The sequence below is a fragment of the Amphiura filiformis genome, chromosome 11 (assembly GCF_039555335.1).
Source record: "Amphiura filiformis chromosome 11, Afil_fr2py, whole genome shotgun sequence".
NCBI classification, from domain to species: domain Eukaryota; kingdom Metazoa; phylum Echinodermata; class Ophiuroidea; order Amphilepidida; family Amphiuridae; genus Amphiura; species Amphiura filiformis.
In genome coordinates this window covers 44543863-44565083 of record NC_092638.1, presented here as the reverse complement: position 1 = coordinate 44565083, position 21221 = coordinate 44543863, and the positions used below count along the sequence as shown (strand labels likewise).

The following is a 21221-nucleotide window of genomic DNA, read 5'->3' as shown; positions in this document are numbered from 1 at the left end:
TAAAAGTGGATATAATATGATTGTTTGCAAAATAATAGACGATTAGACAAGTTAGTTGAACACCGATATTGTGTTATTCTATTACTTTGATTGTAAAACAGCAGGCTGTAAGATGCCTAGCGATATCCATGAGACGCCTAACAAATTTAAGGTTAACATTATTATGTTCAATATTCATCTCCTTGTAAAAACATAAATGATTATTCGTGTCTAGTATCCAAATTATTAAACACAATCCGTTCTGAAAATATTGAGTAACCCTTTAGATACTGACAAGATTACGATCAAATTGGTTCATGACACCACGTATTCAGTATTCAATGTATACGATACCTTGCAGTCATCCGCTGATAATTCAGCATACCACATGTCCATTTCTTGTGCATTTACATAACTTAGACAAAACTCCTCAACCCAAGCCACCCGATTACCACATCCTTGTGTCACTATACTCCGAATAACATACAGATCAGTTAGATCTGCTTGAAGCCATGGATCAGGATCATCAATGTCCGGCACCCAGCCTGATCCTGGGCTACCAATATCCACGATAAGTCTCAATCGAGCAGTCTCTGGTGTGTATAAGGTATACAAGAAACTTGAAGAGGACATCTTGATGTTTGTTACTCCACCACTAGCCACACCAAGAGAATAATCACAATCTGTGGAGTCAGATAATCGAATACATATACTATTAACCGGTACCATCACATACATATGCTCTTCTTAACATTGATCCAATTCCAATCTTACAGGTGTCAATATTTAAGTTATGCATTCATCTATTTAACTAGACCATAATAAGTGACATGTTCAACAGTAAATGTTAATTTGCTTTCCTACCATTGTCAACACATCCAAGAACTTCAATCTGACCTCCAGTCTTTAGTCGTTCAAGATTGGATTTTGAAGAAACGACTGGATAGATGCGCAAATGATAAGCTTTAAATTGTTGACGAAATACCAGCAGACGACGGCAAGGATGTTTATTTATGAACACAGTGGCTTCATCTTGGTGAGTCCAATTAAGAGGGGTATCGTAGCAGAGAAGATCTCCACACTAAGAAAAAATCAAAGACAAATGGCATTATAACAATTAGAGCTTATAAATATCCAAGAAACAGTATGTTGGCAAGACAGTTACATCTCTCTGCACCAGGTTCGATAACACACGTTTAAAAAGCAAACAAAATAACTGCAAAGGCCGCAAGTGTATACAGGTCTCCAATTAAAAGTGGGCAACCTAAAAACAACAAGGAAACATACCTTGCCATTATGCTCAAAATGCATGTAGGGTTTCCACTCCATCAAATCGTTGCTGTACATCAAATAAAATTCATCAATCCATATCCATCCTATATCAAGACTGACAATTCCTTCTAACACAATCGCAGAGAATATCATTTGCTCATCGAATGATATCTGCAACCAGGGAGCATCGTCTCCGGGGTGCGGCACCCAGTAGCTGTCATTGAGAATCCGAGCAAACTGAGGTAGTGTGGTGTTGTCGAGGTAAGAAGAACTTGATATCTGGTCATCGGTAATAACCTGGCTTTGCATGCCCATTGGAATGGCGCAACCAACTATATAATGCAAATGAAACATCTTAATTAAGAGTGTGATATATTTAGGAATGGTGAAGATCAAGAGAAAAGTGCATTCTTTATTCATTATAACATTTTGCTTAATGATATGAATGGATGTATATAGTTGTGAGATTATCTAAGAGCTCATCTGAATCTAGTTCTATGCAATGCATATAAAAACGCAGACACCTACGAGTAACATGGAACATCAAATAACATGGATACTTTCAATTTCGTACATATTAGTCCGACTTTCGGCCATAGTTGACTATCTACGTGAAAGATATTTTACTGGTCCTCTATAAGCATTGGGTAATTTAAAAATTATCAGTTTTTCACCTGTTTTAAAAACCTCGTCAAATTATCTTGTCATGCATACTTACCCTAAAAATTGTATATTAAGTAAAATAAGTATTGCCTACCTGTTGAACACGCCGTTGTGCAGTTACAACCAGAAAAGGTCACATTTGGGAGTACGCACGGGTCAAAACCAGACCAGTTTGCTATATATAGGCAGGATTTGTTGTTATCTTTTCCCGCATTGTTTTTCACGATGAACAATTTTAGATTAGTTTTAAAATCAGGTCGGTTTTTACCCTGTGGAGTAAAAATGTGATCTTCGACCTTTCTGCTACTCCTGAATGATACGTCAAAAACATGAATACCTTTTCTGAATCCGTAAACCCCAAGGAATAATTGGGGCATGAACTTTGACCAACAAAAAAAATAAAAGCGAGGCCATTTAATAATGTTTTTCTATTTTTCTAGCAAACCTTGAATAGAAGCTTGTATTCGATCCGTTTCTCCTGAAATCATTAGAAAATACAAACAGTTAAAATATAATACCACCAAAATATAAGAAGTAAAATTGTGTCAACAATATGTTGCTAGTTTTATATATTTTATTTGTTTTGATGAAATATTTAGAATACAACTCGTATAGTAAACTGAGCTCAAAAAGAAACGTATAATTTTTCACAACTTGTGAATCACAAGGTCATATCTTAAAATCCTGTCCATCAAAATCAACCAAAATTACACACATCCTTACTTCAATACTCTACTCAAAACACATGTCAGTAACCAAGCAATTGTCCAACTGACACAACAGCAAAAGGCACTGACACGGAACAGATGATGAAATGGTGCTGCTTTTTTCTTTTCACACACTTTCTTCAAGAAACAGGTCTTGTTCCACACTACTCCATCTACTCTTTGGGAATTATCACATGTGCAAGGATTTTGTACTCATTCTCATAGATTTCTTTTGCTGGGTGCCAATTATTGGGCTGTGCATGTGGTCCAGGAAGCTGTTCCATGTCAGTGCATTTTGCTGTTGTGTCAGTTCGATAACTGCTTGGTTAGAGTAGAGTAGAAGTAGAGATTGAAGTAAGCATGTGTGTAATTTTGGTTGATTTTGATGGACAGGATTTTAAGATATGACCTTGTGAAAAATTATAAGTTTCTTTTTGAGCTCAGTTTACATTAGTACGAATGAATGAAATTGAAGTGTATTTACCTTTCAGAATTCTATCATACCCATCTTTTCCTTCATATTCTGCAATAAACCATTCATGGATGAGAAAGATAAGCTTTAGCTAGCATACACACCCACACCCATGAGCACGAGACACACGCGCATACACCAAAACCCAAACATGCACGTACAACTTGACACAATCAACACACCCACTCAAGCAGTTACAGGAAACCATCGAATCGATACCGTTTAAATGCTCCGCATGCTAGTCATAGTCATGCACTTCAACGGAAAAAGTTCAAGTTTTGAAATATTTTCTCAAAATATCAAGAGCTATCTTTAGAACTACTGAACCAATACTGGATGGTCAGTGAAATTGTTTCACTGGCTGTCATTTATGTATGTGGAGACTTGTGTTAAAAACCTTTCTCAGAATTAATTTCCCACATGGTTAAACTTTATTTCTCCGTCTCGACTATGATTTCGGAATGATTTCCAAACCTCTTTCTTAAAGCTTCTTGGATGAGAAGATGATAGAGGGCGGTATTGAACTGAAGGCCTATAGATAATAACATCACTGCTCTTCTCCATCTGCCTCATTAGCTCAGTTGGCAGAGCATCGGTCCGGCGATCCGAAGGTCCCAGGTTCAAATCCTGGATGGTCAGTGAAATTTTTCACTGGCTGTCATTTATGTATGTGGAGACTTGTGTTAAAAACCTTTCTCACAATACTAGGCTTGTTTGTACTCATTTTAAAGCATTTTTCATGCTGATTCCAAATATGGTCATAAAAAGTTACATATCTGAAATGTTTTGATTTAAAAAAAATTGAAACTTGTCGTCTGCAGTCGACACCCGCGTGAAGAGAGTTAATCCCTATGTATGACGAACCAGTACCTAAATATATAGGCTACACTAGAGAGATTGCGATCGATGTTCCATACGTCATGAACGGACCTTGCGTTTATACGGCGTTCAAAACGTGCCTACATATTCCGGTTCCAAGAAAAGACAAAGGCCAACATTTGATTTGGTCACAAGAGTGCGAAAACTTGAAATTTAGCGGTCCCACGGTTGTTTGATGGGATCATTTATTAGTTTATCAATTAAAACATCATGTACAACCAAATTTTAGGCTTAAACCGCTAAAAGTGATATCATGCTAATGTATACAGATGCTTTTGAGTCGTTCTCAACTTTAATTTCCCCTCTTTCCCCTCTTATTCCATTTTATAGTATTTTTAATGCTTTTTCGGATATATAATGTATATATTAATGACAAAATTGGTGGCGCTATTTAGTTACTGGAAATTACTCTTTCAAGCTTTTAATACAAATAATTCCTTTTATTGTTTGATAAAACATGTTTATACAATTTCCTTGTTGCTTGTTTCTCCTATTCCAGCTGTTTTAATGTCAGTATTAATCACCTAACCCTTGCAAATAAAGAAATATGATTTAGGACAAATAGCGCCATCTATAGTTTGCATTTAGTTAATAATGAAGCCAATTCTATATACATCGCCGTGGTCCTCGGGTATATATTTACTTCAATACAACAAGCTTTTGATTTTGACTAAACACCAAGGTTATCATGCTGCTTAGAATTCATTTTATTTCATTACTACCCAAATAGTATGGTTGCCAAAAAACAAATGGTAGATTAAATACCACTGCATGGATAGGCCTATATCATGACTTTTTTTTCAAACTGATACTTTTTCATGATGAAAATTAGTCGCGTTGCATGAACCGTTGTGACGTCGTACAAAATGTCAATTTCAACGTGGACCGTGCGTATATACCGTGCGTTTGTATCAAAAAGGCAAATCACAATCTCTTTTTTCATACGGCCGACTTCACACGCATTTCAATAGAAAATATGTACGTATGAACCCACGTATGAATGAAGTCAAATTTTCACACCTCACTGTTGCTTTTTTGTCATAATTTCTTACAACAAAAATGATCATAATTGTTAGACTTCCCTTTGTATGTTCATTTCTTTTCTTGTCTTTAATACATAGATAAATTTTTGGCATTTTCAATTGCGTCTCCACGTTCATTTTTGTACGTGCAAAGTCTTCAAAATTGGCTAAATACGCGACCTCGCTTCAATACAGGATAGTGAGTTTGAATAGACAGACGGGCGTACGTTCACGGCGTTTATAAGTCGCAACTATCATGACTATGGAATCACCTCAAAATAATAACAAGATTGGAAGCTAAATAATTGCTGGGGTTTCTCCACAACAATGGTTTAGCCTGAACTAACCTGTATGCAAAGTTATTATTATTATTCCTACTTACCTGGCGCGGGCTTCTTACAGACAAAATTCAATAAATGATTTAAACATTTATTATCATTCCATGTTCCATCTGCATACATCTCTCCACATTCTTCAGCAGGAGGAACATTGTTAGGCTGATTTATATGCCAATTCGTAAAATTCACCTATTAAAAATAATTGAAAGCCATACAGTGGTTTAGCGGGTTATGTTATCAAATTCTTCTGCTGACTACTTTTTTCCGTTTTTCTTCATCTTCTTTTTCTTTTCATTCTTCTTCTCCTTCTTCTTCTCTTCGTCCTTCTCTATTATCTTTGTTGTCGTCATTGTTTCGCCTTTTTCATATTCTTTTCGAGTGCGTGTTTCTTTACGCAAACACAATTTAATGTCAGTTAATCATAATGTGTTTAAGCGAACAAGTTGCATGTGTTTACTTTTAACGCCACACTATTTAGATGCGTTCCCCGGGGGCACCGGTAATTGACAAGGAGGTATCATGCGTGACCACGAAATCTCAAATAGCATCCTAAACAAGTATTTGCGAGGTCTGAAAATGTACCCCTAAACAAATATGACAAGTGCAATTTTATACCCTAAATAAGTATTGACATTATTTTACCCCCATTAATAGAAGCAAGTAAATCAGTCATATTTTGACTCTAAAACCTTCAAATAACTGGGAAAACACAAATTCAAAAGTTCATAACTTATAATATAACCTTTATTCCATTCTACATTTGTCTCAAAGGACCCAAAACACTGTGATTTAGTGTACAATGTATACCCTTTTTCTTAAATTTCCTTGTTTTAGATAAGTGCCTGATCATGAAAAAAGACCCTTTTTACTTGAATCTTTGGCCACGCATGATACCCCCTGGTCAATGACTAGTGCCCCCCCCCCCCGATACGTTTTCTCATTTAAGCTTACAGGTGATCCGTCTTGCCACATAAAATTGTCAGGTTCTAACAAATCATCTAGTCCTATCCACGTATTCACATCCTTGGGTGATAAATCTGAAGAAAAAGTGATATTTGATGTATCAATATTGTTTCGTAGCTCTAAATGTATTTTCATATTATATCAAATGAAAAAAATTATTTTTAAAACAATTAATCGTCTAATGTGTCTAATGTGTCAGAGCTGCATAGTACCCTACTACTACTTTGTTTCCGGTGTAGTCATTCTCCTGTCGTAGCTACGTCGGCCATCATACGGTAGTTATTCTAGAGTATTCTGCCCCTAGGAATTTTGTAGTGTAGGTAACAACGTATTTACAATGGAAATTCCAATTTAATGAATCCTCTAAAATCGGACATATCATGATTTATCAATACGTCCTTCGTTTTGCCAATACCCAAGGAAAATTCCTTGAAATCGGATCACAGTATGTGATTGTAATTGTTTTGTAATGTCAATATTAATTGGCACAAGCCATTGGCAAACCACAACACATCGTCGAAATTGTGATACCAATAACGAATTGCCAGCTATTTTTACAGAAATGGAATCTACCAAACTTACATCGAACGAATCCTAGTTCATCTGTATCAAGAATACTAGTCATGGTAGCTCCGAGTCGATTACAAACCTCGGTAGCATCAGGATAAGTTAATCTGAGATCGTTCTCTGGGTAATATAGGTTTGCTCTCCAATAATACCAGTTCTGAGGGCATCCGCCTGAAATGATTACGCGTGTATTAAACAAAGTTAAATGCAATATCACACCGTCAGCCTGCTATGCTAATTGCCTAAGTCATTTTTGTAATTTTGAGAACAAAGAACAAGATGTGGTTCAAGCATGCATCAGTTACGTAATCACCCTACTAATTATTTCGGATTATTCCCTTTTATTAGTATCATTATCATTTGTTCTTGTGCAAAGATTGGTGAATAATGTTTAAATGCATGCTTTGTTCACAAAATTACAAAACATTACTTGGACAATTAGCGTAGCAGGCTGACGACATGTACCGTAAATGAAAAACGCGATTAAACTATTTGAATCAAATTTGAACCGTTTGGACCTTTAAACAACCCGTAACTTGGTACATTAGTAATATTGTATATCGCCACACAAATGTCGAAAACGTTTTGTGTTTGCTGGGTATGTATCATTTTATCTTATTGATATTTTGTATAACCTTTGTTTTTGTGACTTGATTGTGATTTTTGTTGATTTTGATGATTTAAAAAAATAAAAGCACAGGGCCTTGGGGAAAAGATTAAAAAAATATGATAGGTCAAAAATATTAACTTCTGGCTGCATCTCCCAGGTTGATATTTGAACCCTTTGTTTGATGAAGTAGATTATATATTTAGCTTTAAAGTATGACATAAAAAAATTCACCGTATTTTCTAAAATAATTCGCCATTCGAGTTTTAAGGTTTTTGGGATGAAATGTACCTAGCTTTTATTAACCTTTCCTTAAAGTATTGCAAACATTGGGCCAGGGGCGTAGCCAGCTTTCTTGGTCAGAGGGGGCAAAATAATTTAAATAATTTTTTGAGGGCACAGACGAAACAAATTGCAGTTGCATCATACAATACATATACCGGTTTTGTTTTTTAGAGATACTGTACATGTCTTCGAGCTTCCAAACAAGGCTTCATTGTGATGATGTGCGAACTATTTTCGCCCATGATCGGGATAAAACTGGTTTTATGGTGACAAGTGTATTTTTACACTATTTTGGCCATGATCGGGGTGAATTTTGGTGGAAAAGGGCTCCTTGCCCCTTTTCTTTTCCTTTGCCCTCCAGATTTTCTCTTTGATTTTTTGTCAGGGGGCACTCTGCCCCCACCCCATCCGCCACCCGCTGGCTACGCTACTGCATTGAGCACGACCCAACGCCTCAAAATGTCAGAACTGAAACAAGCTTATTTCAGAAGGATGAAAACCTCTTGCAAATAAATATGACTTACTAAAATAGAGTCATTTTATATTATTAAATACTTTTTCTTGACGTTTATATTCTTTTGATGAGTACGTATTTTGTCCTCCACACTATGTGTTCCTTGTGTAGCGCAACACTCTTTACAGCTTTATATCAATTACATACCGCAATAAATTTCATCATTGCCATAAATACAGTCGTTGTCACCATCACATACACTTTCCAAGCCAACGCAATCGGTGTCAGTGCAATAGAAGTCTGTCGAGTTATCGCACGAATCTGAAGAAAAAAGAAAACAGCTTTACATTAACCCATGTATTGTGGTTTCAGTGATCCCAGCATGCAGAGGTATGTTAGCAGAGATAAATTGCCTAAAAGTGAAGGAAATGTCATTAAAATTGTCATTAGGTATTTTTGAAATGAAATATTTGGCAAGAAAACGAGGAAAAACAGCGGTATTGACAAAGTTTAAGCCGTTCAAATACAATGTAGCTAATTACAAATTCGGAAAAAATGACTTATTTTGTCTTTAATACACGGATTTCGGCTAAACCACTAGCAGGCTATGTTAGCACATCTATGACAATGACAAAAGTACCAAAATCTGAATGTCAATGATTTTTACGATTGTCTGGATGAGCAAATCACTGAATGGGCCTTTAACGGGGCGTAACACGATCAACAGCATCATTCCCCAATTTTTCAATATCATAAATGGATCATATTTTCTCATTACTTGTTTCCATTTGTAAAAGGTACTGATTTAAACTTTTTCATATTTATATTAATCTAAAACATTTCCAAAAGTGTTATGTATCTTTAATGTGCAGATGCAATATTAATTTGTTAGCTTTCTGGAACGACCTGAAAGGTTATTATCTTGTTCTTGCATGGTAAAAAAACGCCAATATCCTATTGTGTTTTTTGTTTTAAAATAATCATGATTAATGATTGAATTAAACGAATAACAAGTAGGCTTGTAATCTTGTTGGAAACGCTGTATTCTGTTGAAATAAAATAAAAACACTGATTTGCTGTTGGTGTTCAAAATGGGACCAAGTTTCAAAAAGTGAGCCGAGGCGGGTTTTTTTTAACTTGCTGATTTCTTTACGTTGTCAACGTTTTTTTGGTAGATTTCTTTTCTTTTTATGAATGTAGCCAATCAGCTCCAAGCTTGGAAAGTCATCAGGTTATGAAGTGCTCCATAAAACGAATAAAACGAAAAATAGATGTTTGAGATTGCTATTCTTGATTCATGACAATAAAAATAAATTAAACAAAACTTAATCAGTCGTTTATTTTAAAACTTGCTCGTCACGCGTGACTGTAATGTTAATATACATTTTAATACACTTTAATTATTCAAGGCAACGTAAATATGTAAAGAAAATGTAAATATGAACAACACACACCCAATGTTGACAATGCCAGAGAGACACAGAGAGTAAGTCCAATTTAGGCCTACTTCAAGTCGGAACTGGTTAATGCCGATATATTTAAGCCTATACTACGGAAGCGTCTAAATGCCCCGACTAGGCAAGATAATCGTCTTTTAATGTTTGTGGTTCTTTGTTGCCCTGCGGGGCAATATACTTGGCTATCCGAATTTCGCGGTTTGTGGTTCTTTGTATAGCCCTTCGGGGCAACCTAGTTGGATATTCCTAAAGGACAGTGAGCAGTGGTATGGGTTGCCAGTCTGAGGAAGACGATCTTTTACTACTGGATTTGATATAATGAACCTTCAAAACCACTTTAAGTACATATCATTGGATTAATTTTCAAATTTTACTTCGAAGACTGTTATATACAAAAAATAAAAATAATATCAATTAATATCAATAATAACAAGCAGGGGGTAGATGAACGTAAGAAGGTTTGTTCGATTCCTGATAAAATACAATTAAGGATGTATGCGGTAAGATGGGGGGAATGATTGAAATGAGTGGATATATGTGACTACAAATTACTCATCTATCTATATGTGAAACAAATTTTTATCTCATTTTGTACAATACAACAAAAACATGAATTTGGTTGTCGATCTTGTGAGTACACGAGCAAATAAAAGTCGGGTATGAACGCTCACAGCAATCAAGATTGAGAAAACAGATATGGTCGAGTGATCTCATTATAGATCGACCTCGAGACTGACTGGCATATGCAATATTAAGGTTTAATTAAAAGAAAAATCAGTATTTTTAAGATAAATTATCTCAACTCTGATGATGGCATGTTGGAAAACAAATTACTCGCAGCACGTGTACCGTACATATAAAACGGATATGGTCAAAATGTATTAAAATGATTTCATCATGCATTGCAATTTCCATCAGCTTAAACAAAAAGACCTATACATCATGTTTATGTACATGGTAGTACCCGCTTTAATTGTTTTGTCTTTTCATGTACCATGTATTGTATTATAGCATACGAACTATTAACAGTTATCTCAAATTGACATTAATTTTTGTTTTAATCCCACCCAATGAATTATTATCCAATGTGCAATAAAAGTGTAATGCGAACCGCCCCTATGTGTCTTCTCTATCCAGAGAGTAAGTACCAATATGCGTCATATTATGGAGCGCTGGCGCCATAATGTTTGACAAGTCACAATGTTTGATATTTGCAGTTCTTAATAAAGAAGAAAAAACACCACAAAATAGCTCTAAAATGATACCAAATCATATGCATAGTATTAGTAACTTTGGCGATATGAATGTTTTTGTGACATTAAAGCAAAAGTACCCGTTAAATGGAAGAATACCCATCTCTTAATTCTTGTCAGAAAGTTTTATATCACACATAATATAAATTATAGACAACTCTAGACCATGAAAGTTTTTACCATACCAACGGCGCGGCGCGTATACCGTGCCAATACGACGGCAACTTAGCTCACTTAGGGTGACCTTTGCTATTACGTAACAAAATGGTGAAAATAAGCCGGCAAATACGGCTTTTTGGAAAGCACTTACAAAATGGAATGCGCGAGTCCATAGATGATATATGAAACATGAATATAGAGCTAACAATAACGCATAACAGTTGAATTTGCGGGGGAAATTAATGTTTATTGTGCGAGAAGTATAGCTTACATAGTGCAGTTTTGTCCACGGCAAAATGTGCATTGGATTAACACGAGAGTTTGGATAAGATGGTAGATTTCCTTTCTCATACCAATGCATAGTGCCCCGTTATTAAAGCTTGTACCGGATTAAAAATTCAGATATTTTGAAAAGAATAAGTAATTGAAACATAGAGCAAGTACTAAAATCAGAGCTTTTATACTTTTTGATATATGATGCTAACTAGTTCATCTCCTATACGCACAGCACAGCGCTACCAGTACGGGTCAATTAACTATGTGAGTGCCCCTGTGTTGTGTGCATACATGTAGTTAACAATAACTGCATGATGAAAAATGAGAAAAGAATGCATGTCACGATCACTCAAATGGTTCTATCTGCAACTGTGAGCAACTGCGGGCTGTAATGATAAACATTTTCTAACCTCACATTGTATTAAATTATCAGCGAAAATTATTGGTGTAATACAGTAATAATCGAGTTGTGGGTTGAGAAGTTCCTTTCAAAGAAGCCTCGTGCCGTAGTCATGCGTGACCATTTGTGACCAGTGTCACTAGGAAAATTAGCTAGAATTAGCAGCCGGCCTTGTCCATATATCGATTAATAATCGTCTTGTGATGTTTATTTATTAATGTAAAACACTGCCCTGTCTTATGAAATATTGAAGTCAATATAAAAAGTAATATCACCTCATTTTACTGAAGTGCAATCAGTATTAAAATGATTGTTATCAATGTGAATCACTGAATGGGAAATGCAAAAAAGCATTTTTGTCATTTGTGACACGCATTTTTTCTCATTTTTCCTGCTACTTTGCATTGATCAAGCTTCATTATTTTCCATTATACACGTTTACACGTTATTTGTTGCTTTATACGAATGCTCCATATCTTATCCGTATCTTATCCGTATCTTATGGTACCTCGCAGAAAACGACCCGTGTCTTCCATTACTGGAGCTATTTTGCTGAAACGTGTTTGCCGGTTCAATTTTCAATATTGTGTTACGTAACACCGTACTCACAAACTGTAAAAATGTTCTGTCGAACAAAAGAGGTCACGAAGTTGCCGTCGTACTGGTGCGATATGTTATGAGCCTTCTCGCCTTAGCCATACTTAGGTTGCGTGATGTAGACGTGCAGAAAGGCTGCTTCCACCAGATATTAGAGGGTACGTTGTCTCTCACTGAGTTCGTTGTGGATATAATCAATGTTTATCTTGTGTTGTATTATTAAATAAGTAAAAACTATTCTTGAAAACTTATAGAATTAATATAAGTGATATAAAACAAACCTATAACTACACATTAGAATCCCGAGGTTTACTGCACTTCTACACCAAAGTCATGAAAGTGAAAAGAACTCACCAATAGAAAGTGAAATCGGAATCCAAAGGAATGGTATTGAAAGTCTTAGCCAATCCATTTCTGACCATCTAGGCATCTATGATACTCCAGAGTCCCTTAACGCAACAATGACCCAGTTGTTTGCAACGCTGCCACATCAACAGTCATGTGCTGCATAAATATGCTGAACTTCAAGTATGTGTCTGATATATAAATGTTGGTGACGGAACAATAGAAAGCATCACTTCAATTGTAAGACCATATGTAGGAGTGCGCATGGCAACTACAGATACATATCTTTCGCCAAGCCCAGTTTTCTTAAAATGAACATTTCTAAAAGAGGAAACACGGGGTTTCGAAAGGATGGACTCAAACCCACGTATTTTCTGCTTTGAAATAATGAACTCAGTTGTCGGAACAGGGACAGAGTGCATTGGTCTTAGACCGGTTTGCCGCGATTTCTTGTGTAGCCATTCTAAAGTTTGAAGCTATAATCACCACTTCAACGTAGCGGGTATAGAACTAAAACATTATTAATAATATAATTTATGATAATCAAAGACAGAAAAGGTACTTTTTTGATGCTTGGCAAAAGGCCTGGGTTCTTTCTTCTTCTTCAGTCCACATAACAAGCCATCGTAGCCATATTATGCTTTGGGCCAGTTTGACCTTAGTTGGTCACTAAGCCATTGGATCGGCTTGATACATGTGTATGTAGGTCTTGTGATATGTTGTTCCTTTATATTGATTGATCGATTTCATTTTTGAGAAATCTCAGTCCACCAAGAAAGGCCCACTAGAGCGTTAGCATGACCATCCTCACCGTCAGGTGTTGTTGTGCTATAGACAAATCCAACGAGCCAAGTCATGGTCAGGATTTGGTCGGCCATTATTGGGTCCCCGCAACACCAAACTAGTGTTGTGACTGCAGTTGTGCACTACCCAATTCGGTGGATTAAAGCCGCTTAAAATTCGATGATAGATTCTTTTGTGTGTAAACTGTCATCATTCTTTTGTCTACGTGTAACACGGGTGATAGAATGCAGTTTAAAATGCCCTCTAAGGCCGCATCATTTCACATTTTAGGTGAGATGCTAATGGCTGCCATTGAGGTGTAGGGATGCGTGAAATTGGATTCGTCTATATAGTGAGTCCTTTCTAGATGGACAAGGAAATTTGGACTACCCGAAGTAATTTATTTCGTAGGAGTGAGTATAAGAGTTAGGAGTGAGTTAGAAGAGTAAAAGCTCTTCTTATAATTGCAATTTCTACTTTAATCTACAATAATAGTTCCGCCTGCAATAACAATATCAATAATATTCTGGTCCAAAATTCAGACAGAATAATTATTCTTTTATCAATGAGAAACTTACAACATTGCAAACATTAATGCTCAAATCATGAATGAATGAAAAAGAGATTTATAAAGCGCATTATGCCAATGTTCGTTACTTAGCAAATTAAGATATACTACTACTATAAAAAAAAATTTAAAAAAGCCACATCGTGACTAGCAAACATAATGATTTTTTTAATTTAATGGGATAAAAGCAGAAGGCAACTGACCTGAAAACAAAAGATCCGAGATTGATTTAATGATCACCCGCTCTTTGCACATACAAGAACAAGTATGCAACAAAAGAAATCCATCAATACACATCATCATTATTAAACCAATTATTAAAGCAGCCGATTAAAACGAGGTTTAAATTGTTGGAAAAGATAATTACTTTTTTTTTTCATTTTTAAAAATCGACATTAAAACTAAGATTTTATTTTCTGTGGGACAACTATGTATAAAGTGTAAAACATGATTTGTAATAAGTTTTACCTTATAATTATGATTGGGATTGTTGATGAAAATTACAATGATGATGATGAAAATTACGAAAATAATGATGATGATGATGAAAATTACGATGATCAATATAAATATGGTTCATCATGATCAGACAGTACTACTTCTCCCGGTCCCAGAAATAAGTAGTGCATTAAAGGGCTGGGGTAAGGACAAACTAAAAGTACTGGTAACCGGAGAGAGAAAACGACGAGGAATCCAAAATCACACCAAGTGCAAATGTGCATTTATTTTGGAAAGTTCATGTTTGTTTTAAATTTTGGGGCGGTTTTTTTTCCCGAAATGTGATATTTTGGTGATATTTCAAATAAGCGACATGCCAAAGACAAATCTTTTGGCCCATACTTTGTTATTGCTAATCATTTCGATTTGGATTTGGAAGATACCTTCTCTTAAATAACAGTATTGCGAACCACCAGCATCCATAGTTCGATGTAGAGAGTCTTTCCTATTCAGAGGAAATATTGCAATTACACACCTTATTGCCTTTTAACAATAACCAATGACACTAGCACATATCAGAGAAGATGTAAGAAAAGGAGGGAGAACATAATTATATCCTTGAGATAATCCCGTAGGTAATCATGTTGCACCTATTCATAGTCCTTTATTCTCAAGCGGTGGGTTAACCAATATCAACAATTAACAATGAGAGGACATTCCTGAACCTCGTTCAGTTGGGGATGATTTGAAGTGACCGCCAATTATGACCATTTGATATTTAATACCAGCAATGTGGAAAAAAGAAATAATGTAGTGCCAAAATAATGTACCCTTTTACGGAAGGAGCAAAGTTTAACAAGTTATAACTCTGCTTCTGCAGTACGAATGTCAGCGGCGAATGTCAGGTTATTATTTCCCAGTTTTTAAAAAAGAATTGCAGGCAGAGGTGGGAATCAATCTCGGTACCTCCCGGCTAAACAGCACTGTGCAAGACCACGAAGCCAACTAAATATCTATTGTGAGATGTGTGACATTAATCTTTGATATTGCTGAATGGAACAAATCGCGGAATTAAATCAGTAATAAAAGAAGTATATTCTTATATAGCGGTCAAATTGGATAAAAGGGGAAATATTTGTCCCTGCTCTAAAGAAAATATAGGTTAGAAAATTATCAAATAAATTTGAATTAAAAATTGAGATTTTATATTTCTTTCTTTCACGAGGCGGCATTATCACAGACAAACACTGTATAAGCTAAAAACTCGACCCGCATCACTGGATGCTGTCATAGCTCAATGGTAGAGCATCAGACTGCTGATTTTAATATCATTGGTTCGAGTCCTCCTGCCAGCAATGGTTATATTTATGATTTTAATGCTAGGCTAAAATTTGTTCAATTTTTTTCGTTTATTTATTTATTTATTTATTTATTTATTTGTTTTTGTTTATTTATGTAAATAATTTGATATATTTGAAAGAGGTATTTGAGCAATTTGAAATTTTGATTTTATAATCTTATGGGGTCATTTTGAACCCCCACCCCCTCCCAAATTCCCAAATGCACAACACCTATGAGTTTGCATCATACATAATGATCAGTACGTCCATGTCATCATCATAAAAAAACCATTCTATGTATACCTGACGCCGGCAACTAGACTACTATAAAACATCTTTCCTGCTCAATCAAAATAATACTTGCAAATAGATCATAGTTTACTAATCTAATCCTGTAATATAGACGAATCCAACGAGCCAAGTCATTGTCAGGATTTGGTCGACCATCTTTGGGTCCCCACAACACCAAAAAGCCGCTCAAATATCGATGTTAGATTCTTTTGTGTTGTAAACTGTCATCATTCTTTTGTCTACGTGTAACACTGGTGATATAATGCAGTTTAAAATACCCTCCAAGGCCGCATTATGTCACATTTTAGGTAAGAATGAGCCGACGGGGACCCAACTTTGGCAGCCATTAAGGTATAGGAATGCGTGAAATTTGATTCGTCTATACGCCGTAGAAGTGACGTCATAATCGGATTAACTACCATAGCAATAGATGAATACAATTTTTGAATAGACCGCCCTGCACTACAAGCAGATTGCACTAATCACCTGTGTATGTCAGCAAACATAGATTGAATACAATACCGTTCTTTTCAAAGATACTTATCTTACAGGTTCGAGTGATCAGCATTTCTTTGACATCTATGGTTCAATGCATCGGTACCGCGTGAACGTTGTAGTGCAGGGCGGTATAGTCAAAATTGTATTCATCTATTGCTATGGTAGTTAATCCGATTAACTACGTCACTTCTACGGCGTATAGACCTGTAATATCACCTGTAATATAGGTGATCATTGTTTACATGGTTTGTTATGGTTGGAATTAGTGTCCGATCTCTGTAATGTAATGTAAATGAAGCATATTGATATGCAGGAAGAATCGATCTGGGCGCTAGTTTTATTGTCGTATGAGATGTAGGGCCTAGTGCGAACTGCCCAAGCTGATTGTTCATTTAGTATCATAATCTATTAGGGAAAGATAAACACTATTCACTAAATCAAATACAACATTTTGAAAGTATTTGACGACGGGAAAAAAATATTCAACGACGGAAACGTTTGCAATATAATCACAAAGTTGAACAAAATGTACAATTTTGCTGCACAGTAGTCTCATGTTGTTCCACCTTTGCATTGAAAGGTATAGAAAGACCACTCGCTATGTAGAAGATCACTTCGAGACTTACTGTCTATAATCTGTTATGGCAGCGCGGAGGTTACACGTGTGTATTTATAAAAGCGCATTTATAGATATAACCGAAGGACACTGATAAAGCTTGCTGCTTTTAAAAATACCTATCATTGAAACATTTTACACAAGAAGCTTCTAAAAGGAAGTCCTTCCCCTTTTATTGTCCTTTTGGATATGTTGTTCAGCTGGGTGTTTAGAGTAATGATCACTAGCAGGCAAAACCATTGATGTTCCAATTTTGTCTAGGTGCGCCCATTATTTTATTTAAATTGACTAGTCTAATATTCAGATAAATATTTAAAGCTTACTTAAATATATTTCCATAATACACTTTGAGCCTTTAATCATGCCTGGTAATCATGAATAGAATTCTGGGCTCCTTGCAACATGGTGTATTGATTTCCTGTATAATCTACGTATTCCCAAGAAAACCCAAATGCAGAAAAACAAGCAATTGTATATATATATAGCTGTACTTCATTGCGTTTTCAATGGCGTTTTCATTCAAATGGGACTGTTAATCGATATAGTGAGAGTTCGCTTGCATATACATTCAAGTTCTTTGTCACGGAAATCTTTTAACTTTCAATATTAAATTTCTGGAGGAGGATTCTGCTCGCCGGTAGACTTGTCTTTGAAAAAACTGTGTCACTTATATATATCGCGTATTAAAAACATCACTTTTATAGCTCTTGCCACATTATCACCCGAACTAAAATAGTAAAAGTGTTTTTACGTGTAATGAAACATTAAGATCAATGAAGATCAATGATATTTGAATTAATATTCTTAAAGCTATTCTACAAACCACAGCTTATATAGACGTAAAATGACAAGGCAAATAATATACACACGGGATTAAATGAAAAGTTGGCAAATGATTATGAGTTTTGGTATAATTTGTTTGATATTTAATGTTGGTCCATTTTGTTCTATTGGTTGCACCGTTGGCCTCTTTGTTTAATTACGTTTTTGTATATGGTCGAAAAGCCATGCTTTATTTCTTATTGCCATTTACTAACACGTCTCATATCGTTATTTTTGAGTCCTTTTAACTAAATGTTTAGGGTACGTAAAGTGTACGTATGCTAGTGCTATGAGTTGTGCCGCGTATTATGTTAGGCCAGTTGCCTAAATTCTGAGAAGTTTGTACATAAAGGAAAAAACAAACCGTGTAGGTCCGTATAGATATACAGGCTGTATCAAAATGATTGGTACCCATCAGTGCTGATGTTTATTGGAAAGCCTGCTTCTTCCAAATGCAACATTATATCCGCTAGAAATGACCATAATTTATTGTTATATAACTGTTTATGATATTAATCAACAAATTATGCATTTTGATGTGGTAGTGTTGTCCATCAGTCAGTGAAAATTGATGGGTACCAATTATTTTGATACACCATGTATGTGTCGTTTATTATATCATTAAGCAGATTTGTTACTTAAGGGGCCCTTTTTCTAAAAACCTCTTGAATTTTGCTGAGGTGGGAAGATGCGCCCACATAAGTCTGCAATAACCCAAACCCTAACCCTAACCCAAACCCGTTCTGGCAAATACGGTCACCTCTCTACTTGTAAACAACGAGAAATCGCTACCAAAATGACTTTGCCAATTTGGTTTTGTTTTGTTTTGCTCTTGGATTACATGAATAACATAAATAATGCAGCTTTCTTTACTAGAAGAGGCACGGAGAAGCCGGCTTTGGTTATACATTCTTCACGCACCAAGGTGAAAGTGCACAGTCCTTCCCTGGGCCTCAAGGAAGAACAGATGATTAATTGTGTTTTCAACTGATTGAGTGTCCAAGGTTAAAGAAGAAACAAAACAAACAAACAGTTATATCCGACAGCCCAATAATGCTGTCCACACGTAATTATTATTACTGGACGCAACGTTATGATCGGTCTTAACCCTGCTCAACTTCGGCTTTAAATCGTCGGATTTAAGGCACATTAAGTCCGATAGAGTTATTTCCGATGCGCGTTCACACTGCCACTTATTTCCGATACTATTACCGACGTAGGTCCGGTAATAAGTGATTTATGTCCGACTGTGTGAACACGACTTTCCTAGCTACTTGGTAGACGAGTCAATTTAAGTACCTAGACAAAAATGGAACACCAATGATTTTGCTTGCTTGAGACACTAAACACCCAATAACATATCCAAAAAGGACAAAAAAGGACACAGGTTCCAAAATACATACATACATACATACATACATTTGAGGCGTTTATATAGCGCTACAGCGCATATGACAAAAATGACAAAATAACATGGCAAAAGATGAAACCAGATTAATTAAATACAAAGAACATAAAAAGTATGACCACTGTGGAACAAACTATTCATAAGCAGCAAATAAGTAAGTTTTTAGACCCTTTTTGAAACCAGACAATGTATTTGATCCCCGGATGGTAGTGAGCAGATTGTTCCAAATATGTGGTGCTGAATGAACAAAATACCTGTTTGTAGCAGTTTTCAGTATTTTGACACTGTTGATCTCAGAAAGTCGTGTGGTATCAGAGGCGGATCTGAGGCCAGCTCTGGCTGGACAATACAGAGAGAGCAGATCAGTCATATAAAAGGGGGCTGATCCATTAAGGCATTTGAAAATAATCATCATGTTCTTAAAATGATCCTCTCTCTGATCCGAAGCCAGTGTAATTCTTGTAAACAAGGCGTAGCATGGTCCTGTTTTGTTCTGCGGCAAATGAGTTTGGATGCCCAGTTCTGGATTCTTTGCAACCTTTGAATGTCAGATGTATTACTACCCAGAAGGAGCCCACAAATGGCCGTTAATACGGGCTTCAAATTTTAAAATTGGTGGAATGTGGATAAACATCATCTAATTGTATTCCTCTCATTATTAGGATTCTGAAAAAGTATAGTTTGATATGCTCCGATTTCGCTCGAAGTGGTCTCATATTGTTCCGCTTGGACAAAAATTTTAACCAAAGAATAGTTTTCCATATCTCAGGTGATTTGTTAACTGGGCAACCGGGAAACAAATTCAAAGCCCATTGAATCATGTTAATCTTGACATATTCTGTGATGTTGCCCAGGTAACAAAATACCTGAGATATAGCAAACTATTCTTTGTTTAAAATGTTGTTCCAAGCGGAACAATTTGATACAACTTTGAGCGAAATCGGAGCATTTTTTATTTTCTACCCTGTACATAATGATGGAGACCAAAATTTGATATTTTGCGATCGAAGATAGAAAATCCTCTGAACGAGAACCAAAACATTAATTTCATACAGGTTAAACAAATAAACAGCATGACAATTTAACCTTTGTCTGACGAGAGATTAATACCCCTCGGATTTTCTATAGGCACATTTCTTCTTCACAGAAAAATATCCCCAAATTATTAGGCAATTTATATAAGCAATTTTATTATGGGGCATATTCTCGTTTCTTGACAAAAGCAAAATAATCTTATGTAAAATTGTGTAACAGGGGCAGGGACCTATGGTTTTTTAAGAAGTGGCGTTTTTAACTTTACGTCCAGTATTATTTACGGGTCATAATAATTTAAGTTGCTATCAATCGGCAAATTGTTATTTAGTCTAGTCAAAAAATAAATTTGGTTGCTTGGAAATAAATGCTGCATAATTATGCTCCTACATACCAAATTAAAATGAAATCAAATGTGGTACATAAAGAAATGTTCACTGCCAATTTAATTAATGCTCCCATTGATGCCCTACGGAAATTTATTGTGAAGCATGATTATTCATACTCATAAAATTCAAACAATCAGCAACTTACATTAAGTCTTCTGATTGCTTCCAATCATCTCTGTGCAAAGATGAACAAGATTACAACCCATCAGAGAAATGACATTGAAACCCATGCAAATAACCCTTTCCCCATTTGAGCTGAAATTTGAGGATAGCGCGGCTCATCATTCAAAGACATGGTATTTTGTAAAGTCCTTGGAGCATGAATATCTTGATCTGATCAA

General features: G+C 35.8%; 2 protein-coding genes and 1 non-coding gene across 3 annotated transcripts; 1 reads left to right on the top strand and 2 right to left on the bottom strand.

The window, feature by feature from the left end:
* Window positions 1-294: 294 nt before the first annotated feature.
* On the bottom strand, window positions 295-708 carry LOC140163705 (retinoschisin-like). Its single transcript, XM_072187021.1, has one exon. It carries the CDS (start codon window positions 706-708, stop codon window positions 295-297), a length of 414 nt encoding a protein of 137 aa, XP_072043122.1.
* A 1634-nt stretch (window positions 709-2342) lies between these two features.
* Window positions 2343-6920, bottom strand: LOC140163704 (low affinity immunoglobulin epsilon Fc receptor-like). Its single transcript, XM_072187020.1, has 5 exons — window positions 6878-6920; window positions 6284-6369; window positions 5377-5521; window positions 3106-3144; window positions 2343-2392 (listed from the first exon to the last, which is right to left on the bottom strand). Exons 1-5 carry the CDS (start codon window positions 6918-6920, stop codon window positions 2343-2345), a joined length of 363 nt encoding a protein of 120 aa, XP_072043121.1.
* On the top strand, window positions 3659-3732 carry Trnaa-ggc (transfer RNA alanine (anticodon GGC)). The gene has a single exon. It is a non-coding gene; the product is annotated as a tRNA-Ala (tRNA).
* Window positions 6921-21221: the final 14301 nt, after the last annotated feature.

Bases quoted from the DNA above. Each gene is read 5' to 3' on its own strand.
- LOC140163705 (XM_072187021.1), bottom strand. From the start codon at position 708: ATGGTACCGGTTAATAGTATATGTATTCGATTATCTGACTCCACAGAT.
- LOC140163704 (XM_072187020.1), bottom strand. From the start codon at position 6,920: ATGACTAGTATTCTTGATACAGATGAACTAGGATTCGTTCGAT. The intron at 6,370-6,877 runs GTAAGTTTGGTA...CTTTTTCTTCAG, and splicing joins TGAACTAGGATTCGTTCGAT to ATTTATCACCCAAGGATGTG. The intron at 2,393-3,105 runs GTAAATACACTT...TAATGATTTCAG, and splicing joins GTATGATAGAATTCTGAAAG to GAGAAACGGATCGAATACAA.